The sequence below is a fragment of the Odocoileus virginianus genome, chromosome 20 (genome assembly GCF_023699985.2).
Source record: "Odocoileus virginianus isolate 20LAN1187 ecotype Illinois chromosome 20, Ovbor_1.2, whole genome shotgun sequence".
Taxonomy (NCBI): Eukaryota; Metazoa; Chordata; class Mammalia; order Artiodactyla; family Cervidae; genus Odocoileus; species Odocoileus virginianus.
In genome coordinates this window covers 4008099-4034804 of record NC_069693.1, presented here as the reverse complement: position 1 = coordinate 4034804, position 26706 = coordinate 4008099, and the positions used below count along the sequence as shown (strand labels likewise).

Sequence of the window (26706 nt, the reverse complement as noted above, 5' to 3'; positions counted from 1 at the left end):
GCTTCCTCATGTTCAGTCTCAGGGCAGAAAACAGACAGGACAGAGCAAGTCTCGGAGAGGACCGTGGAGCTGTGTCTGGGCACCGACCTTGGGCAGGACACGTGCTGACCCTGCCTCACCCTGCGTGTCCACACCCGGGCTCCGGCTGGACGACGGGGCGACATAGGGAGCAGAGAGGGGTTTTTCAGTGGGGTCCTAGGAGGATTTACTGTAAGCGAGCTTCAAGTCAGGACTTTTGCTGAGAAAGAAAATTTTTAAAATGAGATTCGCTGCGGCTACAGTAAAACCTAGCACTCTGGAGTCCCAGGGAGTCTGCAGGGAACCATAATTCAGAGGAGAGCTCAGACAGATGGATGTCTGCATTCCCTCCATGTGCTGTGGGAGATGCTGGGGAAGAGGCAGAGGGGAGGCCCCCCGAGTGCAGACGCTGAGGACAGAGCATCTGTGAGGGGGAGAGAGCAGAGCCCGTCCTCACACGGCTCTCGGGGCACTGGGGACGGGGCACTGGGGACGGGACAGAGGAGGAAGGAAAACAACAGTGCGAGTGTTGGCATGAGACTAAGAGCAAGGCTTGGTCGCGGTGACTGAGGATGACCAGCAGGTGTGTATGATCAGGTGAAACCAACTGACTGGAGTCTGAGGAGCAGCGAGGCGAGTAAAGTGGGGGGAGAGGGGGTTCCAGGAGGAGGGGGAATAGGAGTTGCTGTGATGAAGCCAAAATGTATTTCTTGCTTTTTTAAGGAAAGTAAATTCAGCTGGACTTAGAAAAAGGATGCAAGGACAGCAGAGCTGCAAAGCAAAATAAGTTTCCTGAGCGAAAGCATCCTCACGTTCCTGCCAGCAGTAAGTAACGAAATGAATGTGTTCTTTTCAGAAAGCCGACTCTTGGTTTTGTTGACGTTTTCTGTTGTTTCTCTGCTTTCCATTGTGCTCACTTCGGAACTAGTCTTTGTTATTTCCTTCCTCCTGCTAACTTTGGGCTTAGTTTGTTCTTTTTAGTTTTGTGACATATGAAGTTTGAGATTTTTTGTTTTTTCCTTTTTTTTTTTGTTCTTATTACTTGTATTTTTAAATTTTAAGAAACAATCTTCTCTTTATCAGTAATTAGAGATTACTTATTTCAGTAACTAGAGACAATGCATATAAGTGTATACTAATACCCACAGAACCTTAATCTTCCTTAGGAAATTTAGCATTACTGTGGCTTCTTTCTTTCTAAAATTTTTTCAGAAAATGAATCCCCTTGAAGAATGTTTTGTATTACACAGACTAGTTCATGTTATGTTGGAAAGTTACATTTCAAACAAAAATGTTTGTAGTTGAAAACAATCCCAGTGTTTGCTGTACTGGTCAGTAGTATCCAGTATATTCCTGTATATAGTTCCAATATCCCATATATGTTATTCCAGTATCCCGTATATAGTTGTTATGCTAAAAATCTCCCTCTTAACTTTTCCACCTTACAAAACTGGTCCCTACAGAACTCACCTAAAAAAAATCAGGTCATTATTTTCTCTCTCCCCAGCCACTAGTATCCACCATTTTACGTTAATGTTATATATATTTGACGACTTATATACCACATGTGTGTGGAATTCTAAAGCACTTGTGTGTGTGTGGCATGTTTATTTCACTGGAATATTGTCTTTGAGTTTTATCCATGTTGTTCCTTCCTTTTAAATGCTGAATAATATTCCATTGAGCTTTTACACTGCATTTTATTTATCCATTGGTCAGAAGGTCAATATTTGCGTTGCTTTCATCTCTTCACTGTTGGAAAAGTGCCGCTGTGAACATGAGTTTGCACATGTCTCTTCAAGCCTCTGCTTTCTGTTATTTTGGACGTGTCCCTAGTATTTGGATGGCTTGGTCCTGCGCTGTTTCTAGTTTTGATTTTTTGAGGATCTGCTGTGTGTTTCCCATCGTGATTGCTGCATTTTATAAAGTTAACAACAGCGCACAAGTGTTTGAATGTCTCCTCCTCCAAAACAGTTGTTATTTTCTGGTTTTTTTCAAGAGTAACTATGCTAATTTGTGTAAGATAATGTCTTATTTTGGTTTTGTTTTGCATTTAGCTAAAAATTCGTCATCTTAAGCACCTTCTCATTTTCTGGTTGCCCATTTGTGTATCCTTTTTAGAAAAATGTCTATTTAAGATCATTTGGGCATTTGTTAGTCAGGTCGTTTGTCTTTAGTTAAGTTGCAGGAGTTCTTTGTATATTTTAGATATATTTTATATATATATATATATATATCACCTTATCAGATATGTGATTTGCAAGCATTTTATCCTGTTTTGTAAGTTTATTTCACTCTGTTGACTGTGTCCTTTGACTCACAGCAGTTTTGAGGTTGATGTGGTCTCATTCGGGGTTTGTTTGTTTGTTTTTGGCTGTGCTGGCTGCTCATTGCTGCAGGCAGGTACTTGAATATGCTGCCCACACCATTCTGATGCCGATGGTCACTTCTGTCACTTGCTAATTACTGAATTCTGTTCTTGCTACTTGCATCATCACTTTAGTGGGATGTCACATATGGTTGGTGCAGGCCTCTTACATTTTGGGCTTCATGTTTTCCTGAATTTTGCCCCTGGCTGCTGATTTCTAGACACCCTAGAGCTCCTGTTTCTGCTCTCAAAATGATTTAAATGACTGTTGAGAATCTATTGATGTAGTCAGTTTCAATAACAGCCATGTTTACATTGTTCAGTAATAATTCACTGAATTGCAGTTGTTTACATTAAAACCCACAGTGGTCTTTTATTTTTTCATTTTCAGTTGAATTATAATTGTCATAAAACATTGTGTACATTGATGGTGTACAGTGTGTTGGTTTTATGTACTTATATACTGTAATGACTACCACCATAGGATTAGTTCAGGGCTTTAGCCCATCAAATAATTATCATTTCTTTTTTTATGGTGGTAACAGTTAAGACCTAGTCTCTTAGCAACTTTGAAACTTATAATACAGTATTGTTGACTATAATCACTACTCTGTGCAAAATCTCTGCAGGACTTATTTATCTACTCACTCCAGTTTATACCCTTAAATACACATCGCCAACTTCCCACCCCACCTCACCCCCACCCCCAGCCTCTGGTAACTGCCGGGGTCCAGCCTCGGCAGGATCCAGGCGATACCCTCAGGATGAATGGCGTGAGAGAGAGAGAGAGCGAGAGAGAGCGAGAGAGAGAGAGAGAGAGAGAGAGAGAGAGACACGTGAGACCAGCCTTGATAGGGCCAAGTCTGTGTTTTACTTTTTGACAACTGGTTTTATACCCTTTCACAGGACGTTTTCAAGGACGTTTTCAAAGTACAAGACGCTTACTCATGATTACACAGGATTAGTATTACATCATTTTGTTTTTTAGGAAAAGCAGGATGTTTTTTGCTTTCCAATTCTATAGTAATTCTTAGCACATGATCTTCTGGCCTTGAGGCTATTAACATTTTATGCAGGTCAGGTGAATGTAAACCTATTTTCCGTTTTTATGGTGACCTTAACTGAAAGTAGCAGTCTCATAGGGCAACAGTACAGAGTAGAATGATATTCTTGTTAATACAAAAATTAATCCTTCTGCAAAGGTTGTCAGTTGCGTTTATCTAAGAAGTTTACCCCATACTGACTCTGCGACTTTGGTGAGGCAGCTTCTGCCTAGCACTCCTGGCTGGCAACTAACAACCATCTCATTGTTACCACACTAGGGCTAAGTCCTTATTGCGCTAGATCTTTAACTATATTAACAATGGTTTCTATAACACAACCTTAGCACATTAAAAGCAAAAACACAGCAAGCAAAACACAGCAAGCGAATCTCAACCCAAGAACCACCTATAGAATAATTTTTCTTATGTTTTCTAGTAGGACTCCTTTACTCCTTAAAAAGGCTCTATGTCTATTAGGGCTTTTATATAATCAGGTTCTTTATGCTATTTTATGATTAGGATATTATAAGCACTCGTGCATATTAGTACCAAGGGCATAAACGCATTTGGCTAACAAACTACCAGCAAAGGAGTTTAAATTAAAACACTCCTTTCATCCTGGATAATCTCATAAAATACCACCACCTGGGAAACTTATTGATTAAAGTTCTAAATTGATTCTTATTTGGGAAGAGATCAGGGAAGGCCTTCTGCCTGTGTCACAGAAATTAGGGAGTAGTCCATTGAGGCAGGCATCAGAAAGACAGATATCATCTTTAAGGTGAGCGCCAGGGGCAGCTTTTCGAAACCCCTGAAAACCTGATCCGCCTTTCCCGTCAGGCTTTCTCCCTCATGGCCTTTCATGGGTGGGATCTCCTGTGCCGGCTCCCGGCAGGTAACCACTGTTCTACTCTCTGTTTTTATGAGTTTGTTTTTTTAAGATTTCACATATAAGTAATAACATACTGTACTTATCTCTCTTTGACTTACTTCACTTAGCTTAATGCCTTTCAGGTCCATCTATGTTGTCACAAATAGCATGATTCTCATCTTTCTAATGGCTGGGTTACATATATATACATATATACATATTATGTATATATATATTATGTGTGTATATATATATATTTTACGTGTATATATATATAGAGAAGGGAACAGCAACGCACTCCAGTATTCCTGCTTGGAGGACTCCATGGACAGAGGAGCCCGGTGGGCTACAGTCCATGGGATCACAGAGTTGGACACTTTCACTGTCACACTTTCATATGTATATATGTGGATCTCACAGCTTCATTCATCTGTTGATGGACACCGAGGTTGTCTCCATATCTTGGCTATTGTGGGTAGTGCTGCAATAAACTTACGGGTACAGATACCTCTTCAAGCTTCAGTTTCCAGTTCCTTTGGATATATATCCAGCCTGAAGTAGAATCATATGGTAATTTTATTTATGAAGGAACCACCATATTTCTCACTGTGGCTCTACCAATTTATAGCCCCAATAATATACAACGGTTTATACCAATAAACTAATAATATACATTGGTTTAAACCAGTAATGTACAAGGGTTTCATTTTTTCACATCCTCACCAAAACTTGTGTTGTTTATGAGAGCCATTCTAACAGGTGTGAAGTAATATCTCATTGTGATTTTGTGCTTTTTCCTTATCAGTGATGCTGAGCATCTTTTCATGTGCCTGTTGGCCATGTAGACACATCTTTGGAAAAGTGTCTATCCATTTCCTTTGCCCATTTCTTTTATTGGGTTATATTCTCCCACTTCATAGATTTTTTTCATTTTGCTGTTTCCCATGATGTGCAGAAGCTTTTAACACTGATGTAGTGCCGGGAGCCGGCACAGGAGATCCCACCCATGACAAGGTCATGAGGAAAAAACCTGACAGGCAAGGCGGATCAGGTTTTCAGGGATTCCGAAAAGCTGCCCTCAGCGCTCAGCTTAAAGATGATATCTGTCTTTCTGATGCTTGCTTCAATAGACTACTCCCTAATTTCTGTGACACAAGCAGAAGGCCTTCCCTGATCTCTTCCCAAATAAGAATCAATTTAGAACTTTAATCAATAAGTTTCCCGGGTGGTGGTATTTTATGAGATTATCCAGGATGAAAGGAGTGTTTTAATTTAAACTTCTTTGCTGGTATTTTAGTTTTAGTTTGTTTGGCAAATGCGTTTATGCCCTTGGTACTAATATGCATGATTGCTTATAATACCCTAATCATAAAATAACATAAAGAACCTGATCATATAAAGGCCCTAATGGACATAGAGCCCTTCGGGGAGTGAGGAAGCCCTATTAGAAAACACAAGAAAAATTATTCTAAAGGTGGTTATTGAGTTGACGTTTGCTTGCTGTGTTTTGCTTGCTGTGTTTTTGCTCTTAATGTGCTAAGGTTGTGTTATAGAAACCATTGTTAATATAGTTATAGATCTAGAAAAATAAGAGCTTAGCCCTAGTGTGGTAACAATGAGATGGTTGCTAATTGTCAGCCAGGAGTGCTAGGCAGAGGCTGTGTGGGGTAAACTTCTTAGATAAACGCAACTGACAACTTCTGCAGAAGGATTAATTTTTGTGTTAACAAGGTTATACTTCTACTCTGTACTGTTGCCCTATGAGACTGCTACCTTTCAGTTAAGGTCACCAGAGAAACAGAAAATAGGTTTACATTCACCTGACCTGCATAAAATGTTAATAGGCCCCAAGGCCAGAAGATAATGTATAAGACCCTCATAAACAAAGAAGTATGCAGAAAACACCCTGGTTTCGTGAAGGACAAGCTGACGTAATGTTAAACTATCTTCCCCTTAGAAATGTACTAATTTAGGGTATAAAAGCCACGGTAAAAAATAAAGCATTGCCAGACTCTGCCAGACTCGGCTGCACCGCCCATCTGGTCTCCCTCCCTCCCTCCCTCTCCCTTGCAGACTTGGCCCTATCAAGGCTGGTCTCACGTGTCCTCTCTCTCTCTCTTGCCAACGCCATTCATCCTGAGGGTGCCCCCTGGATCCTGCTGAGGCTGGACCCCGGCAATGTAGTCCCACCTGTTGATTTTGTTTTTCTTTTTGCTTCTGGTGCTTTTGCTTTTGGTGTCATTATCTAAAAAATCATTGTCATGACCAATGTCAAAGGGACGTTCTTCCCTATGTTTTCTCTCAGGATTTTATAGCATCGGGTCGTACACTTACATCTTTAATTCATTTTGAGTTAATTTTTGTGAGTTGTGTACAATAGGGTTACAATTTCATTTTTCTCCATTTCTTTATTCAGTTTTCCAATACCAGTATGTGGAAGAGATTGCCCTTTCCTCAACAAGTGTCTGTTGCTCCCTTGTCAAATGTTACTTGACAGAAGACGTGTGAATTTACCTCTGGGGTCTCTGGTTTTACTTGGTCATGTGTCTATTTTTATGCCAGTACCACACCACACACAGTTAATAACTCTAGCTTTGTAGTAATTAACACAGTAAGTGCGATGCCTCCAGCTGTGTTCGTCTTTCTCATGATTGTCTGGGCTATTTGAGGTCTCTTGTGGTTCTATACAGAATTTGGGGGAAATTTTTTTTCTATTTCTGTGAAAGATGCCATTAAAATTTTGTTAAGGATTGCACTGAATCAATAGCTGACTTGTGTAGTATGGACACTTTAATAATGTCAGTTTTCCAATCCATGCTATGGATCCCAAGATGCTATGCTTCAAGTTCCTTCATCAAGGAAGTTTAGTTTTCATCAAGACTTTATCAAATCTCATAGTTTTCATTTGTACAGAGCCTTCACTCCTTAGTTTAACATATCCCTAAGTATTTTTTTCAATCAAGGAGGTGGTCTCAGCTGAAGCCTGATCCCACAGGGGCTGTGAAGTGTGGATGGAAACAGTGAAAAGCAAGGGTGTGTGGACTCCAGTTCAGTGGGACATTGGCTGGGGGCCTTGAGGGTGGATCAGAAGGCTCGCCCAGCGTGTCCACGTGGGAGAGCTGCAGTCCGCCTGGGCAGGTCTCCAGAGTCTCCGAGCCCGTCCCTGCAGGTGGGGCCCCATGTGCCATCCAGGGAGAGGGAATCCATGTGTAGATCCAACCAGGGCACAATTTGTAACAGTTATGTTTGGTTGCTCATTGTTTTCTTTGATATGCTCAGAGTCAGTGATGCCTGGCTACATTTAGGTGTGCACTGGGGCAAGGAGCTGTGAGGCGGTCAACTGGAACATTCCTCAAGACAGCACAGAGGAGATCCTGCCACACTTGTATCATGTTGTTGTTTAGTCGCTCAGTCATGTCCAACTCTTTGCCACCCCATGGTCTGTAGCCCACCGGGCTCCTCTGTCCATGGGATTTCCCAGGCAAGAATACTGGAGTGGGTTGCCATTTCTTCCTCCAGGGGATCTTCCCAACTCAGAGATCAAATACATTTACCGCTGAGCCACCACGGAAACCCATTATGAGTCTCCCCCTAAGTTCATTCCCCTCTGAACATACTGCATGCAGCGCAGTTTCCCCCATAAATATGTCACAGTGTATTTCTCAACAGCACCATCAAAGTTCCAGCTTAGAGGACAAGTATCATTTTAAATTCTCCAGGGAAAGGACATATGAGGGAGATATCGACAAAACTAGGTCCAGCTCAGTGTAAATGACAGTTGAAATCAGACAAGGTGTTCCCGACGTGTATGTGAGTGGGGTTTTGTTACTATTGGCTGTAGTTTTGTGTGCTCAAAAATGTGGGTTCCAATTGTATTTTTAGGGATCAAGTAGTGTATTTGAAATTTACATATTCAGAATAAAACAAGTTATCTGGTGAAGTACAGTGTGAAAGAATTATCCCTAAGATTATATTTTAAATCCTGACACCCACTCAGCAGGAAACCAAAGACAGCAGGAGCATCTGGAATCCAGTGGGCAGTGTGTGGCTTCCCAGGGCTGGCTGCACAAGGGGCTTTGAGGCAGAGCAGGAGGTGGAGCTGGAAGCCCCACCCCCTTCACCAAGTTGCAGCAGCAGAGTCAGAATGTAACTATGTTAGGCTGTTGAGGCCCACGTTCTGTATCACACATGCTTTCGGTTGTCACTGTAGTGCTGGATCATTGTAAAGGCATACCTGAATTCCAGTAAATTTTTATTTAACAATCAACCAGCATTAATGTACACTATTTGTTTTTCTCTTTCTGATTCACTTCACTCTGTATGACAGACTCTAGGTCTATCCACATCTCTACAAATGACCCAATTTTTTCTTTTTTATGGCTGAGTAATATTCCATTATATATGCACCACCTCTTTATCAGCCACTCATCTGTCAATCAACATTTAGGTTGCTTCGTTATTACAAATGCTACTGCTATGAACACTGGAGTGCATGTATTAAAATAATACTTTATGTTGTTTAAAGTGACAAAGGCATTTTAGGTGATAAACTTTAACATGTCATGAAATAGCCCCTATTCAAAACACTGAAAAATACAGCTGAAGGAAAAGGAGACTGTTATAGGATAAAGAATAAAGAACCAGCCTGTGGAAGATGAAAAACATCTGATGGTCTGGAACCACTTGGTGAAACTCGTTTTGTGTGAGGAGAAACCAGGAAGTGCGTACAGTGCCCAAGGGCTGGCTGACTGGACACACTGCATCTCTGGTCCAGGGAAACATTTACAGGGATGAGATTTATCTAAGTTTTGCTTTGCTGACACGTCACTCTGGGTAGGAGAAGCACCATCTTAGACCTGGACAATTATTTCAACATTAACAAAAATAAAACTACTTCCAGGATAAATTGTTCACCTTTTCTGGTGGCAAACTCCCTATGTCCTCAATACAATCTCATTTATTCCAGAAATAAATTCTGATGGGATTAAGGAGGAGAGGTGGGATATAAGTAAACTTAGAGGGAGGAGGGACTGTCTCCCATTAAAGCCTCCACAGGGAAGTCTCACTCCACAGCTGAGTGGTCAGTGGAGGCCACAGGAGAACCTAGTGGCCTGGAGGTGGGTCCGGTTTATGGAATTTCTTCTTCACATCTCAGATTTCTCCAGAAGGCAGACTTGAGAGAGCAGGGTCCACAGCATGGAGGCACTTGTTAATTCAGCAAGTGTTGTGTGAGGTCAGCCTGGTGCCCAGCAGTATGTGTGCACTTCGGGACATGTGTGCCCCAGAGCAGAGGGATGAGTCTGGTTCTCTGCACAGGCAGGAAGCAGTCAGCGCCTTCACTGTCTTCAGTCACCAGAGCTTGATCGGCTGCCCTGCTGTTCAGGCAATTAGTCGTGTCTGACTCTTTGTGACCCACTCTTTGTGCCTGTGAGTCCACCAGCCTCCTCTGTCCATGGGATTCTCCAGGCAAGAATACTGGATATTTGAACATATATTATTTCGAATATGACATGCCTGCATATATGGTTTGAGGAGAAGACATTTATCCTCTTTAGGGTTCTCTGGGCTTCTTGGATCTGTGGTTTGGTGTTGACATTGTTTTGGGGGGAAATTCTGTCATTGTTGCTTCCAATATTTTTCTTTTTCTCTATCTTGCCTTCCGATAATCCCGTTGTGCATATGTTCCACCCTTGGTACTTCTCCCACAGCCCTTGGATACTCCATTTTGTGTTAAGTCTCTGTTCTGGCCTTGCAGTTTGCAGATTTCTATTGATAGATCCTCAAGCTCAGACACTCTTTCCACATCTACTAACATTTCCTCCAACCTACTAACAAGCCCATCAAAGGCATCCTTCATTTCTGAGCAGTGTTTTGGTCTCTGGTATTTCTTCCTAGTTCTTCCTTAGAATTCCCCTCTCCTGCTCTCCTTGCGCAGCTGTTCCCGCAGTGTCTGCTTTATCCACTAGAGCCCTCAGCACAGTGATCGTAGCTGATTCACCTTCCAGGTCTGACCCTCCCAACATTCCTGCCGTGTCTGCATCTGATGCTCGCTCTGTGTCTTCACACTGTCCTTTGCCTTGTAGTATACCTAGGAATGTTTTCTTGATATCTGGACATGGTGTACTGGGTAAAAGGAACCGTTAATAAACCTTTAGAATGTGGTGGTGAGGTGGGGGAAGAGCGGAGCATCCACCGCCTCTGATGAGGTCTCAGTCTGCCCGTGAGCCTGTGCCTCTGGACTGTGAACCTCCTGTTTCTCCATGTTTTTCTCCCCCTTGGATGGGACAGCATGGCTAGATTGGGCTGGATGCTGGGTATTTCCCTTCCCAGGTGAGTCAGGCTCTGAGAAGACCCCAGCTGTTGAGGCTCGTTTCTCTCTCCTGAAGGCAGACCTCGGTAAGAACCCCACACTCTGGTGTATTTGAAAATGGTTTCTTCCTCCACTCCCCACTGAAAGCACAAAGGGAGTTTTCTCCCCATCAGTTATATTGCAGCATTTCCTGCCCCAGCAGGCCTGGTTCACAAGGTGTCTCCATCAGGAGTCTCTGTTTCAGAACCTCGAGCCCCACTAGTCACTGTCCATCTCTCCAGTCTTGGAGGCAGTGGTGCCCCTGTTTCCTCTCCTCTTTTCATGATGCAAGAATTTTCATCCTATTCAGTCTTGTTAGCATGCAGTGAAGACTTGAATGAGCTCCTTGAGTGAGGACCTGGAAACCTGAAGACTCATTTTTTTTTAAGTTATTTAGTGTCCAGTAAGTCTGATGAAATGGGAACTTGCTATAACTCACTTGCACACTCTGTTAAAATTAGACCATCTTATTAGCTCAATGATATTTTTCCATTTTTTCTTTCATTGTCCTAAGTTCATAAATCCTTATCATAGGTAGAAAGACCATGAATTCTAAGGGATGTGGAGTACATCCTTGTGTCTGTGTCCTGTAACATATTCATATACTAAGTATATGTTATTTAACACCTGTTATTGGTCAACCATGTTGCTGAACAGGACAGACCTGGTTCCTAAGTGCATGGACCTTACCTGCAGGTGGAGGATCAGGATATACAGGTAAATAGAAATAAATACAAAATAATAATAGTGAAAAATGTAAGTGGTGTCATGTGTATATTCTCTAGGTTGAGCTCCTCCTGTGGAGTATGACAGTGTCTCCCTTCTCAGGAGAGGAAAAGACCAAGAATTCTTCTCCAGTATTGGTTCTGTGAGAAGACTGCTGATGTCATAACCAGCTCAGCCCCACTCCAGGCCACTCTGACATGCTCTCCATGTCTTTTCACAGAGATGTCCTGAGAAGCCCAGGGGAAGCGGCTGTGAAAGCCATCTTTCTGTTACAGGTGGTGGCTGGGGCTCTGGGCAATGCCATCCTTTCCTTCCACAGCATCTCTCCGGTCTTGCTTGACCAGAAAAGGAGACACAGATGCAATTCTCACACACTTGGCCCAACCTCCTGGCTCTTCTCTCCCCTGGCATTCCCCACACAATGGCAGTTTTCGTTTTGAGGAAGCCCCTGTCCGGCCTTGGGTGTAAGTTTGTGTATTATGTACAGAGAGTGGCTCGCAGCACTGCCCTGTGCTCCACCCACATCCTGAGCACCTATCAGGCCTTCACACTCACCCCCAGGAGAGCGGAGTGGGTGATGCTCAGAGGAAGGGCCCCCAGGGTCACTGGTCCGTCCTGCTGCACCTGCTGAGTATTCAGTCTCTTAATGAGTATCTTTGTTCCTGTGACAGTCACTGGCCCACAGGACACAGGAAATGATACTGACAATCAAGGGAAGTGGTTCTGTTCATCAAGTCCCAATGCAGCCACTGTCCTCCTGTGGTCCGTCTCTGATGCCGTGTTTCTTACCCTCATGGTCTGGTCCAGTGGCTCCATGGTGCTTCTCCTGCTCAGACACCGCCAGAGGGTGCAGTATATCCACACCTGCACTGGACACCACAGATACCCCCGGAGACCAGAGCTGCCCACACCATCCTGATGCTGGTGGTCACCTTTGTCAACTTTTACATACTGAATTCCATTTTCAATTTTTACACCACTGTTCTTCTGGAGTCTCGTCTGTGGTTGATGCAGGCCACTCTTATTCTGGCTTTGTTTCCCCACTTTTAGCCCCTTCCTCTTGATCCTTAGGGACTCGGGATCGCCTCAGTTGTGCTCATGAGTTGTTGAAATCACTGTTGAAAGGTTTGCTGTTGTTCAGTCGCTAAGGGTTAACTCTGTCTCTTTAAGACCCGATGGACTGCAGCATGCCAGCCTTCCTTGCCTTTCACTATCTCCTGGAGTTTGCTCAAACTCATATCCATTGAGTTGGTGATGCCATCCAACCATCCCATCCTCTGTCATCCACTTCTCCTCCTGCCTTCAATCTTCCCCAGCATCAGGGTCTTTTCTAATGAGTCAGGTCTTAGCATCAGGTGGCCAAAGTATTGGAGCTTCAGCATCAGCCCTTCCAGTGCATATTCAGGACTGATCTCCTTTAGGACTGACTGGTTTGATCTCCTTGCTGTCCAAGGTTAAATGTATATGAGTCAGTTTCTGTACCATCCATGATTGCTGTATTTAGTTATCATCTACCACTTACCCATTTTTATACTTATTAAACATGCCTAACATCATACTTACAACTTTAACCATCCTCAAGTGTATAATGCAGTGGCAATCAACACAATGCGGATAGCCATCACCACTACCTAAACGCTTGGTATCATTAAATCACTGGCCCTTCTCTCTACTCAGCCCAGACTCTCTGTTCTGCTCTGTCTCTAAGGATCTGCTTGTTCCAGGCACTTCATATACGCGGAGTCATAATGCTGTTTGTCCTTCTGTATATGCCTTGTCTCCCTAAGCATAATGTTCTCAAGGTCATTCTACCTTGTGGCAGATACCAAACTTCCACATTTTATGGCTGAAATCTAGTCCATTCTACATACACGTGTTTCATCAACCTGCTCAGTCACTGACGGACACTTGTGCCATCTAGTCTGCTGGCTGTTGTGAATAGTGTCCATGTGAACATGGGTGTGTGAGCTGTTTCATGTACACCTGGCAGACATGGCTGTGTCCTGGGCATCTCTGTGTGTAACCTTTAGAGAAATCACCAGATGTTTCCACAGCTATTGCTCCATTTCCTATTCCTACCAGCAACGCACAAGCATTCCAGTTTCTCCATATTTTCTCCAGTATTTGCCATTTCCTATTTCTTCAATGTACCCACCCTAGCAGGTGTGAGGTGGTATCTGTGGTTTTCATCAGCTCTTCCCCAACGGCTAATGATGCCGAGCACCTTTTCAGATATTTGCTGGCTGTTTGTATGTCTTTGGAGAAATGTCCTTTTTCCAAGTCCTTGCACATTTTTGTATGGGGTTGGTTTTATTGTTCGTTTGGGGGTTGTATTTTATACCTTCTGAATACTGAGTCCTTTTCAGTGTCAGACTGGCAAGTATTTTCCACTGGTCTGCAGTTTGTCAGGTTGCTGCTGTCCATGGGGGGCAGTTCTTTAGAGACCCACAAGTTGGTCTGCAGCTGCAGGCAGGGCTGTGTGGCATGCTACAGATAAAGGGGGTCTGACTGGAGCTCCAATCACATCCATCCATTTTTAGCACCTAGCTTGAGTCACATTTTTAAACAATCATTTTTTATCTTTATAATGACTGAAGTTGTATGTTGTGTGTGCTCAGTCGCTCAGTTGTGTCCAACTCTTTGCGACCCCATGGACTGCAGCCCACCAGGCTCCTCTGCCCATGGGATTCTCCAGGCAGGAATACTGGAGGGGGTTGCCATTTCCTTCTCCAGGGGACCTTCCCGACCCAAGGAGTTCTTTGTCTCTGGTGTCTACTGCACCAGCAGGTGGATTCTTTACAACTTTACCACCTGGTAAGTCTTAAGTTTGCCTGTGCAACTGAAGGGGAGGGGGGAAGATTTGAGGTGGTCAGTGGGAACATTCCAGGAGGCAACACAGAAGTGCTTCTGGCTGTGGCGTCATGAAGTTCTTCCCCTTTGACAACGTGGGGTTAACTGCTGTCGAGTGTGTGTTGTGTGTTAGTCACTCAGTTGTGTCCAACTCTTTGCAACCGCCTGGACTGTAGCCCACCAGGCCGCTCTGTCTATGGGATTCTCCAGGCAAGAACACTGGAGCGGGTTGCCATTCCCTTCTCCAGAGGATCTTCCCCACCCAGGGATCAAACCCTGGCCTCGTGCATCGCAGGCAGATTTTTACCTGAGCTACAGGGAAGTCTGTAGGTAGCCCCCACCACATACAAACTAACACCAAACTGTTCCTAGCCAGTGCAATCTCCAAAATTCTCTAGGGGAGGCGCTGCGAGGGGGGCTTAGAAGAAACTAGATCTGGGGGATGTTGGACAACGGTTGAGCAGAGACAGGAGTCCGGGGTGGGGGTGATCCTCTCTACAGTTTCCTGCGCTGGAAAGCATCAGTTCAAACTATTTTAAGGAACACATGTTAAATAGTACTCACGGAAACTCTTAAGTGTTCAAACAAAAGTAAAATAAGGTGGAAGAAATAAAAGAATTAGCCCAGGGGGCCTCCCCGCTGGCTCTGCGGTAAAGAATCCGTCTGCAAACGCAGGCAACGCAAGAGATGCAGGTTCGATCCCTGGGTCAGGAAGATAGCCTGGAGAAAGGCATGGCAACCCACCCCAGTATCCTTGCCTGGATGAGAATCCCATAGCCAGAGAGCCTGGTAGCTACAGCCTGTGGGGCCGCAAAGGGTCAGACGCGAGTAGACAACAGCAGAGAACAAGCAAGAAGACACGCTCATAGGCAACAAGACGACAAAAGGAACGCGGCTTTGGTGAAAAGCCTCTGGGATGCCTACCTCTGTCCTACCATCGGGGCTCGAGGGGGCCAAGGGGCTCCGTGTGGCGGGTTGAGGGCATGTGGGGAGGTGAGGGGGGAGGGCAGATGAATGTGGGCCGTGCTGAGGATGTGGGGGCCCTGGGACAGGAAGCATGTCCCACCAGACTATACTCACCGGAACCCCGCCCCGCTCCCTGCAGAACACCTCCGGCCAACCTCAACCGGCCAGAGCAAGTTCCCTGGGTCGTCTCCACCCTCCCTGGGGCAGCGGGGTGGCCCCTCTTCCGTCCGTCCCGGCACCGGGGTGCGCAGAGATAGCTCTAGGGTCGAGGACCTGCCAGACCCCCAGACCTTGGAGGGGGTGTCCAGCGGGGCAGCCCGGGCGTCCGTGCAGGCCACCATGCATCCTGGAGGTGTGCCCTGCCCTCGCCTGGAGCGGGGGCACCTCCTGGGAAAGGACGCGGGCCAGCTGATATCGGGGCACCCGGCCCATGGGTCCCCCAAGGCCCCCGAGCCAAAGTCAGTTGAGAGAACGGCTGCAGGTGCACCCCACGGTGGGACCTGGCCCCTCGAGTGTGGCGGGATCCCCACGAAGCCCAGTCACCCAGGTGTTCTTTCTGGGAACCCCGGAGGCCTGCAGATCCCCTGACCCACGGCCCCAAGTCCCAGGCAGCATGTGTGCGTGCGCACACCGAGTGCTTACCAACAACCCACGAGCCCAGCCCCATTCTCAACACCGTCCATGCCCCACCTCCAGCCTGGTCAGCTCTCCAGACGGCCAGGGTGCCGCAGCCCCACCACCCACGGAGCCCCCTCCCACCCCCAACACAGAACCTCCACGGCACCCGGAGTCAGGGAAATCGAGGCTCCCCCTATCCCCCAAGAGGCAGATGGACTGCGAGCCCCGGGCCCCCAGGGGAAGGGGCCACAGGACCCATGAGTGGGACGGGGGCTCCGTGCCCTTGAGAATTGCCATTTATTCCCGAAGTTGCCAAAATCATCACCGAGGATTCACCGAGGGGTGCGTGAGGGGAGGAGGCGGCTCAAACACTGATTGAGGGCCAGTCAGGAGCTGGGGGAGGGGAACGGGCGGGGCCCCCCGCTGCCCCTCCCCCTTCTAATGCCGTGGGAAGGGTCCTCCTCCGGCCAGCACCCTCCCCAGCCGCGTCCAGTTTCTCTCAGGGAGGCGGGCGGGGGACACAGGAAGAGGCTGTAGTGTGAGTGGGCCCCAGGAGGGGGAAGGGCGCTGGGGGGGGCAGGGTCCCCCAATTCACATGCACTCACAACACTGGTCTCCCAGGGAGCAGAATGGGGGAGGCCCCTCCCGCCCTGGATTATAGGAGGAAGGGGTTAGTGTTGGGGGCCGGGGGTCCCGGGGGCATCATGGGGGGCAGGCCAGGGCCCCCGCCGAGGGGAGAGATGTACGTGGTTGGTGCTCCCGCAACCGGGGGCACAGGGCTGATCCGGAGCTGGTTCAGGGTGAGCGTCGCCGGGGGCGCAGGCTGGAAGGGGTTGGTGACGGAGGGGCCAGTGGCCGGGGCTCCTGCGGGGAGGAGGGCGCGGCAGTCACGGGTCTGCCCGCCGCCCCCGCGCCCCCCGCCCCGGCAGCCACACTCACCGCTCGGCAGGAAAGGGTTGGAGGCCTTGGCCCCGGGCGCTGCTGGGCCCGGCCGGCTCACCAGTGAGTCCAGGTCCACCAGCGCGGCGTTGGGGCCCAGGAAAGACTCGGGTGTCTTGCGCGTGGGCGGCGTGGGCGTCGGGGCGGCCGCGGGTGGGGGGCTCCCCACAGCCTCAGCCAGAGAGCCCCCGACCCCGCTCATGTCGAAGGCGCCGGGGCTGCGGGCAGGCACCTCTCCTGCGAGCAGCTCCAGCTCCCCTGAAGGGACCGCAGAGGGGCTCAGGGGGAGGCCCCGAGCCACCCGCAGCAGGCCGTGGTCCAGGGGCCAGGCCTCCACCTCAGGGGCACAGAGGGGGCAGGCCCAGCGGCGGGGATAGCTCCTCCAAGGCTGACACACACGTGGCGGGGGCAGGTGGACCAAATACCCTTCGCGGGGCCTGGTTTTGTTTTTTTTAAAGATACCAGAACCCCAGCTATGTTGGGAAAAAGGCACAAAAGCAGCTGCAGAGAGGCTGGAGGACGAGACCCCAGCCTGCTGCCTCCACGAAGAGAGCATCGCTTGGACGTGGACAAAGCACAGGGGTCTCCCAGGAGCGGGGTGCGCAGGCCAGGCCGGCGGGCACCACGCCCTTCCTTAGCCGAAACCCCAGCAGGCAGGTGAGGAGGGGTACGTGGCCTGTGGAGGGGCCCTGGGGACACGGGGCGCCCTGCCAGGGTCACAGGCCCGGCAGCACCTGGGGAGCTGAAGAGGGGACGCCCCGCACCACCTTTGCAGCTTTTCCCTCAAAACCTGCCATCACATCAAAAGACACGTGCTCGTCTCTGAACAGACAGGCGAGAGAGCATAGGGCCGCCCAGCGCAGGCGGGGTGGGGGCTCACCTGTGCTGCTCCCAGAAGCCGGCAGGGCCGTGCGCAGGCGGTCGAAGTCAGAGAACTCGTCGGCCTCCGTGTCAAAGCCCCCGACCACTGTGCGGGGGTCAAGATGGCACTCAGCTTTCCCAGGACCCAGGAGACCGGACCCCTCACACACCCAGGGGTCTGCCCCTCCCCCGCCCCCAGTCCCCCTCCAGTACCTGCAGTGCCATTGGTGCTGGGCTTGGCAGGGGACCCCCCCCAGGGGTCTGAGAAGGCCGGGGCCGGGGCCCAGGGATCAGAGGCTGGGGTTCCGCTAACTGGGGCCCCACCTGGGGCAGGAAGGAGGCGTATGAGGCACTGGCACTCCCCTCTGCCCCCTAAGCCAGGCAAACCTGCGGCAGCGGGCCCAGCCCCTCCCACCTAGCCCCCATTCCCTGATCCCTGAGGCCACCTCCAGCCCCACAGCTACCAGTCCCCCACCCCCAGGGCTGCACACCACAGGCAGGGGGTCTCACCATCAGAGCCCCCCCAAGGGTCGGGTGCTGGTCCTTCTCCAGCCGCAGGGGCCTGGGTCCCCCCCCAAGGGTCAGCTGGGGGCCCTGCAGGGGCAGCAGGCCTCCAGGGGTCCCCAGAGGCCGGTGTAGGGGCTGGACCCCCCCAAGGATCAGCAGCCTGAGGGACAGGAGGTCCCCCCCAAGGGTCCGAGGTGGTGGCAGCCGTGGGGAGGGCGGCAGCCATGGACACAGGGGCCCCCCAGGGATCAGTGGCAGGAGCAGCAGCTGGGGCCGTGAAGACATCAGCAAGATCCATGAGGGACGACTGCAGGAGGAAAGAGCAGGGGGTGAGGGGACCCTGGACAGAGAGGGCACCCCAGGGAAAGAGGGTAGAAAAGTACTCAGGAGGAGGAGGGGACCCCAGACCGGAGAGGGGGCCCCGGGGGAGAGAGCAGCAAAGTACCCAGGAAGAGAAGGAGGGGACCCCAGACCCCGAGAGGGGGACCCGGGGTACAGTAGAAAAGTACCCAGAAAGAGGAGGGGACCCCAAACCCGAGAGGGGGCCCTGGGGGAGAGAGCAGCAAAGTACCCAGGAAGAGAAGGAGGGGACCCCGGGGGATAGAGAAGGGATCGGGGGGTGCAGAGAACTGCCCAGAACAGGAAGAGGAGTGGAGATGACCCCAGACCAGGCCTAAAAAGAAAAACACTCCCAGAGTAGGAGGGGAAGGGGGAGGGAGGCGGCCCACAAGGAGGCTGAGCTTTCACGCCAACCAACCCTGAAGGCCTGGGGACCAATGCCAAAGCCGCCCCAGGCCCCCTTGCCCCGCCCCAGTTCATGGGCTCCAGGCAGCACAGCAACGCACACACCAATCCCAGGCTGTTCCTGGGGTGAGCCAGGTCCCCCTGGATACAGAGGGACCTCCGAGGAGCAGGGAGCCGTGTGCACACTGAGGTCATCTTTGGCCCAGGCTGGCCTAGGGCCACACTCACCTCCTCCTGGCCCGCGGTCTCTCTCTTGCTCTCCTCTATGGCCATCTGCAGCCGCAGGTCATCCCCACGGCGGATCCGCTCCTCCTGATCGACCCGGAGCGGCAGGCGGGGAGGGGTCAGACTCTGGGTGACTCGACTCTCACTGAGCCCCCACCCACCCCCAAATGCATGGCCCCAGAACCCCCACACCCAGACAAGGCGACTGAAAACTAAAATGGGATGTGGACAAAGGTGCGATGTGAAGGGACAGGGGGGCGGGACGGGGCGGGGGCGGAGTGAGAGTGCTGTGTGCAGACAGCCAGGGGGCAGCGGCGCCTGACGCAGGGGTCTCCTCCCGTGGGGTGGGGGTGCTGGAGGCGGTGAGCAGGGCGCCCTCAGCCCAGAGCAGGTACACACGTGGAGGGGGCGGGGGAGGGCACGGTCTGACACGGGGTCCCAAAGAAGCTGCAGCGGGAGTGTGCGGGGGTGGGGACCTAGGGAGGGTCTTAGGGGAGTCTGGAGGTCGGGGAAGCTGCTCTGACCTTATCGTGCTCCTCACGGCTCAAACTAAGGGCCAGCTGGAGCTGGGCGTCATCCTCGGGGCCGCAGGACGGGGGCTGGGGGAGAGAGAGCATGAGGGGGCGGGGCCGGGGAGAGGGGGCGGGGCCGGAGTGTGAAGGGCGGGGACTGAGGAAGGAGAGTGAGGGGGCGGGGCAGGAGAGGGAGAGTGTGAGGGGCGGGGCCCCGTGAGGCCGGGAGAGCGAGCGAACATGCAAACAGGCGAGGAGGGAGACAGAGCCAGAGCCAGAGCCAGACGGACCTGGTGGAGAACAGCAGAGATAAGCTGGGGTGGGGCCAATCCTCCAGAGAGGAGGGGGGCGCAGAGAGAGAGCTGGAGGGGCGGAGGTGAGGCGTGGAGATGGAAACAGAACAGACTCGGACCCACGGCCCGCAACCCTACAGGGCTGCACCAGTACCTGATCGGCCTCCTCCTTGCTCATGGCCAGCGCCAGCTGCAACTGCAGCTCCTCCTCCCCGCTGCTCTGCGGCCAGGCCTGCTCCGCCTCCGGCGGGGGCCCGGAGCCCACAGCTGCGGAGGAAGCTGAGGGAACACAGCCACTAAGAGCCCATGAAGATGGGACCCCACAGAGGACAGAGTCTGAGACGCCCCCGTGCCCCCAGTGGGATGCAGGCTCCGTGGCTGAGCAGTGAGGCGGCCCCAACTGGAGGAAGGACTGGAGCAAGGAGGGCCCGGGCATAAGTCAGCTGGTGCAGGGCAGGGCCCTTCGGACCTCCGAGCCAACGGCCTAAGCTCCCGCTCTCGGTTGGGAGATAAATGGCCTCCTTCCCCCTCTCCAGGATTAGAGAGCTCCCGACTGCTTGCACTAGGGAACCCAGCGTTTCAGTCTCCAGGGCTGGGCCCGGGGCTGGATGCTGGGAGGGGACAGCCTGCACGGCTGGCTCCTACCCTGCTCTAGGCACCAGGGGTGAGTGAACAGAGGCTGAAGAGAAAACGGGGGCAAAGACCAGAGGGAGCAGCAGCCTTGCCCTGCAGCCCGGGCCCTCAGCATCACCGCTCCACCCTGACCACCGTCAGCAGAGAAGCCCCCACCCGCCCGCTGGGGTCTCGCCGCGACGCCAGCCTGGGGTGAGCCCCACTCACCCGTGGCGGTCTGCGCCAGCTTCTCCTTGGTCTTGAGTGCGTGGGCGCGCTCCTCCCGCAGCCGGTCCTCGTCGCGCAGCAGGGCCACCAGCTGCCTGGCCTTCTCGCGCACGTTCACGCCCTGGTCCTTGCCGTCGCGGTCCACGTACTGGAAGTCCTTCAGCGTCTGCACGGCGTACATGTTCTCCTTGCACTGCTGTGACACGCGCTCCGAGCCCGTCTTGATGAGGTACTCCATCAGCGTCATGGCCTGCGGGGGCATCGCCGCGTCACCCGGGGCCCGGCGGCACAGCGCGCCCGGCTGGACCTGGAAGGTCGCACTCGGGCACCCAGCGCACACCCAGAGCCTCGCAAGTGCCGTCTGAGGCAGGGACTCCACCCCCGCCTGGCACGACTGGAGGACCACGGCCTCAGAAGGGGGAAGAAACAGCCTTTGGGATCTTCTCATTTTACGACATGGGGACAAACCTCCTTCCCAACAAGTTAGATGGGAATAGCCCGCAGTCCACACCTTGGGCAAGGCCTCAAGGAGCGAGGGAGGCCCCGGCCGCGGTCCTCGGGCAGAGGGCACATGCGGTCTGCAGGTGACACCCGGGCCTCCCAGACCCGCTGCACCGCCCTGGGCTGCCACGTCAGCAGGGGGGCCACCCCGGGGCCACGCTGCGAGCCACACTGGAATTCACCCGGGTCACGTCTCCACTGCCTTCCCGTGAACGCAGCCGAGGTCTGGCACGGCTCCCAGAGGTGTGTCGATGCGGTTACCAGATTGCTGGAGATTAGTCTCTAACCCACCCAGAGGTGTTTACACCTCACCCCGCATGGGGACCACAGGCTCCTGACCCCGGGCCAGCCGTGCCCTGGGGTTCAGCGGGGTTCAGCGGCTTCCCGGGGTCACAGTCACACATGACAGCAGTCCCCAAGGGAAGGGGGACGCCAACAGTACCCTCCGGGCGGCCCGCACACAGGACCGACCACCGCAGCCCAGTACAGAAGCAGCCCTGGCGCCAGCCTCAAAACTCTCATCTCAGAGCTCTGAGCACTTTGGAACTGCAGTCTGCAGTCTGTGAACATGGGGACGACCTAACCCCCAGGGGAACGACACGAGTGAGCGCCGTGCAGCCGCCACCCCTCGCCCTCCTCACAGGAAGCAGGCACCAGTGACCGAGGCCCCGGGAGTCGCCGTCACCACCTCAGGCGCTGTGTCCCCGGGAGACGAGCTACCCATCCCCACCCCAGGCACACAGGGAGGGCCGGCGGGCTGCCCCACGGGTCCCGGCCATCAGCACACGCCAGCAGGGCTCAGGAGCTCGCCCAGCGGGAGCCAGGGTACCCATCCTGAGCGCAGCCCCACCCAGGCCCCACGCCAACAGCACTTCCCTCAAAGCAGGCGCGGCCGGAGCTCCAGCTAGTGGGCACTACTGTAAACCTGCACGCCTCCGCCGGGCGGGGGGCAGCCTTGGAGAAAGTGTCTCCGCCGCCCTCACCCACAGCCCAGTCACCAGGCCCCGTCCCTCCCCAAGAAGTGACTCGGGCGATCAGTGACCCGAGCAGGGCGTGGCAGGGAGCCAGCGCTGTGGGGCCCTGCAGCCTCCCTGGGCCAGGCAACCGGGCCAGCATGGACTCCAGGCCACGAGACCAGCGCCTCCCTGTTCTGCCCACCCCACACACAGCAGACCCTCAACCGCCGAAGTTCACAGACAGGACTCCTCAGCGCGCCTGGGCCCAGGAACCCACTCTCCAGAGGCAGGCCCCAGCCCGGCCACTCCTGGACCCGCCTTGGGATGCCAGGCCTCAGGCCCCCAGAGCAGCAGTGAAACGGGAGAGGGCCATGTGCAGCCAAGTTCCCTTCCCCCAAAGCCTGGGGCCTGTCCGTCTGTCTGTGCACTGGATGGGGGCGTGTGTGCACAGCACCGGGCTGGGGCACGAACACGGGCCCAGAAATCCCAGTTCTGGAAAACGGCAAGCGTACCCGGACAGCCATCCCCGCCGTGTGTGTAAGAGCAGACGGTGCAAGCCACTCAAAATTCCACCATTAGCTAGCTGGTCATGTCCACTTTTATCAGCCCAAACTTAAACACGTGGGAAGGTGGTTTTTTTTTTTTAAGGAACAAACCTCAGTTCTCCTACTGGGGAATGATCCTTAAGACCCGAACTTGTTTTCCTTTTTAAAAGCAAGGAATAACTTACAGTAAAACTCCCTCTTTCTCACGCAGCTGAGTTCTGGCAATCAGACATGGCAGTGTGAGCACCACCGCAGCAAAGATAGAGCCGTCCCGCGCCCCCACTCTCCCGGGGCTACCACCCCGCCTGGAGTCCCACTCAGAGGACCCCAGGGCCGACAGGAGCTGCGGAGGGGGCTGGGCTTGGGGCACACGGAAGTGGACACGGAGCACCCACGTAGGCCTTCAGAGCGGACCAGCCTAGAACCTGCTGCTGGTTCAAAGTTCAAAAGGCTTGGGGCTCCCCTGATGGTACAAGGGATAAGAATCTAGCTGCCAACACAGGAGACACGGTTCCATCCCTGGTCCACGAAGATCCCACACGCCGCCAAGCAACTAAGCCCGAGCGCCACAAGCATGAGCCTAAATGTCCTCGAGCCCGTGCTCCGCGACAAAAGCAGCCAGTGCAGCGAGAAGCCCGCTGCGGCAACCGCAGCCCAGCACAGCCTTAAACAATGGTCTTACTTCTACAAGGAGAAAAAAAATCACAAAGCTAAAAATTCTTAAAATCGTTACGTTTGTTGCCGTCACTGAAAAGACACACAACTCCAGCTCCTCCGGGAAACCTGGGCCCGCCTCCGGGTGCCCCCCAGTCAGCTGCCCCCCTTGCCCGGCAGGCCCCTCCCCCAACACTGACCTTGTAGACGTGCCGCCAGTTCTTGCCGTGGTCATTGAGCCGCTTCCAGATCATGCTCATGATCTCGGAGAAGGCAACCACGTTGTAGGTGAGATCGGCGATCTCAGACATGAGTGAGCTGGACGGGCCCCAGGGGTCGTTGCTCGTGGCCTCCCGCACCTTGATCTCAGCCTCTGAGTAGTTGTGGACGATGTTCTTCACCTGGCGCCGCAGTGAGGAGGTCGACATGGCGGCAGGGGGCGGGGGCGGGCCCCGGGGTGAGCAGAGCCAGGCAACCGGAGGGGGGAGGTGGCGTGGCAGCTATGGGCGGGTCACCGCATCTGCAGGTGGAGAGAGAACCTTCACAACGGGGCGTGGGGCCTGTGGCCGCCTGGCCCTCAAAGCACAGGACGGGGGTCCCGCCGCAGCAGGCAAGGCTCCGCCTGAGTCACCCCGCTGTCTCTCAGTTCCTCAATTGTGCCCAGCACCTCCCTGCTCGGGTGGCAGAGCGTGCAGGGGGGGCCGAGGGCCCTTGGGGCACACCCCAGCCAACACTTCCTAGCCCGCACCTCCAGAGCCTCAGTTTTCTCCTCTGTAAGATGGGGCTTCGATCCAGAGTCTAGACACCCAAAGGGAAGCCGGGGGTTGGGACACGCGCTGTCCCCATGGGTGGGTCCTGAGACAGCCACCCCGCTCTTCCTCCCGTCCTCCGCTGGGCTCCGCAGGAACCTCCAGCCTGACCCACCCCCACACCAGGGCTTGTCCTCGTGATTTCCTAAGCGTGTCTGACTCGGGCTGAGGCCATCCCCGGAGCCCATGGGGGCAGCAACCACGTAGTTCTGGACGGACGAGGCTTTTCCCAGCAGAAGAGCTGGCCCGGAAGAGCCACTCAGTAAACAGAGCAGGAAGGAAGGGGGGCGGGCAGAAGAGACCTCCAGAGCAGGTGGGGGCAGAAATGAGGGCACACAGGGAGGGGGCCCGCCGGGGAGGGGGACACAGCGTACCGAGGTAGGGGGGATAAGGAAGAGTGCAGCCCCGTGGCTGGGCCCCGGCGGTGTGCCAGGCACTCGGGGAGCACAGGACACGTGTGATCTCATTTAACACAGACGCCAGGTTCTAACCGGAGGAGATGGGTCACAGAGCTAAAGCACCCAGCCAAGGTCACATACTAAGCAGGCGGCGCAGACTCCGTCCCAGGCCACCTCAGGCTCCAAAACAGGTCCTTTTAACTCAACCTGTGCTGAGGGGAAGGCGACGGAGAAAAAACAAGAGGGGGACGGGGATCTGCGAAGCTCTCTGCAGCCCACACCCAGGGCCACGCCTGCGCCTCTGCTCCGCCGCACAGGCCATGCGGGACTCGCCGACACCTCACGGGGAGGAAGCCAGGCCCGGGCCTCCCCGGGGCAGCCAGGTCCCAGAGCAGGCTCTGACCATCGCCCACAGCCTCTCCTGTGGAGACCTCCTATCACCTGAGTCCCTGCCCAGAGCGCAGGGGAGCCAGGCACTCGGAGACGGCTGTGAATGGTTGGAGAGAGGCGGCCAGCGCTAGAGACAGGACCAGCCGGACACACAGAGCAGGAGCCTCTGAGAGAAAGGAAAGGAGACAGGAGAGAAGGCGGCACAGAGAAACCTGGGCAAAGACACAGGGACAGACAAAGAAACCAGACGAAAGTGAGGCAGGGAGGCAAGGAGAGAAGGCAGAGGCCCAGAAACAAACAGAGGCTCAGCTGGGACGGAGAGGAGGAAAAGGGGAAAGAACAACGAAACGTGGGTCCAAATTCTGACCTCCCTGGGACTCAGTTTGCTCAACTCTGAAACAAAGGAAAGGATTTCCAGCTGCTGGGTTTGTTGATTAAATACAATGGGAACATAAAGTACTCGACTCCGCGACCCACAGATAGTAGGAGCTCAATAACCCTGGCTGTTTTCATCATCAGAAAAAAAACATTTTCGAAAGACGACATGCTATCTTAACACAGCGTGTTTATACTAAAGGGCGTTAGAAGAAATACTCAACACAGCAAGACTAAGACTTCATGGGTACCGCTAAGAAGGAGACTAGGTTTTTCACAATTGGTTGACCCAAACAAAATTGCTAGATCAAATAAAAGACAAATGATATGGCAAAATTCTATAAGGGTTACTCAGATATCAAACGATATCAAACCTTAACCGTGTGGAACATAAAATCTACAAGTAATAATAGGAACCAGAGCTCCCAGCAGCTAAGGACAAGCTAGTGACGAGGGGCAGCATCACCTCCGTTATTAGGCACGGCTGCCCTACTATTTTAAAGACTAGGGAACTGTCTGGTCAGCTTATAAATACTAGAGGCTGGCACAAAGTGGGCCTCTGACTGCAGAGTCGGGCTCTTCACGCCTCACTCATGAACCTGGGAGGAAGGCCAGATCCCATACGAAGCGACAGACCCGCCGAGAGTGACTCTGGACCGGAGGAGACGAGCACCAGGACAAACATGACGGGAGGACGGCGGCGAGAGAGGCACAAACGGGAGACACCGGCATTAGTCCTGACCCTCCGACGCCGAGACGTGACAGAAAAACAGAAGACCGGGACAGACACACGGGGACGAGCGTTCTGTGGAAACGCCGAGACACACGGACACGAGCACCGGCGAGGCCCAGGCGGGGCCCGCGGGAGGCAGACGCGGAGAGACGGAGAGCCGCGGGCGGTCCAGGCCGGGCGGGCGCAGACACGCGAAGGCCGCCGAGCCGCCCGAGCGCGCCCGCCCGCTCCCCGCGCCCCGCGCGCGCTCACCTCGGGTCGCTCACGCCGCGCTCCGGGGGCTCATGGCGGGCAGCCCCCTGCCCCCGCTCGGCCTCGGTGTCACGGGGCGCGCTCCGGGCCTCGGGCGGCGGACGCGGAGCCGCTCTCGGACGCACGCGCGGACGCACGGAGGGCCGCACGTCGACGGCCCCGCCGCCCCGCCGCCCGGGAGGGGCGCGGAGAGCCGGGCGGGGGAGGGGAGCCGCGGAGCGGACGGGAAGCAACCGAAGAAGGCGACGGACCGGAAGCGGAAGTGACCCCGCGACCCACCCGGCCGTCCTGCCTGCGGCGAGTCTGCGCAATCGCCACTTCCTAGCCCCCGCCCTCCCAGATCTCGTCATTTCCGGCGCGCGG

General features: G+C 53.1%; 1 protein-coding gene and 1 long non-coding RNA gene across 3 annotated transcripts; one reads left to right on the top strand and one right to left on the bottom strand.

Annotated features, from left to right (window-relative positions):
- Positions 1-745: 745 nt before the first annotated feature.
- Positions 746-8567, top strand: LOC139029797 (uncharacterized). The gene is made up of 2 exons (XR_011482005.1): positions 746-843; positions 6717-8567. It is a non-coding gene; the product is annotated as an uncharacterized lncRNA (long non-coding RNA).
- A 7520-nt stretch (positions 8568-16087) lies between these two features.
- On the bottom strand, positions 16088-26436 carry EPN1 (epsin 1). Of its 2 annotated transcripts, XM_020869236.2 has the most exons (11): positions 26344-26436; positions 23587-23906; positions 20731-20980; positions 20045-20169; positions 19610-19684; positions 19089-19172; positions 18120-18423; positions 17823-17933; positions 17629-17715; positions 16749-17006; positions 16088-16673 (listed from the first exon to the last, which is right to left on the bottom strand). In XM_020869236.2, the coding sequence occupies exons 2-11, from the start codon at positions 23812-23814 to the stop codon at positions 16465-16467; spliced, it is 1731 nt and encodes a 576-aa protein (XP_020724895.2). In that variant the 5' UTR covers positions 23815-23906; positions 26344-26436; the 3' UTR covers positions 16088-16464. The 2 variants fall into 2 exon arrangements, with proteins under 2 accessions (XP_020724895.2, XP_070306465.1); XM_070450364.1 differs by lacking the exon at positions 19610-19684.
- Between the last annotated feature and the right edge of the window lie 270 nt (positions 26437-26706).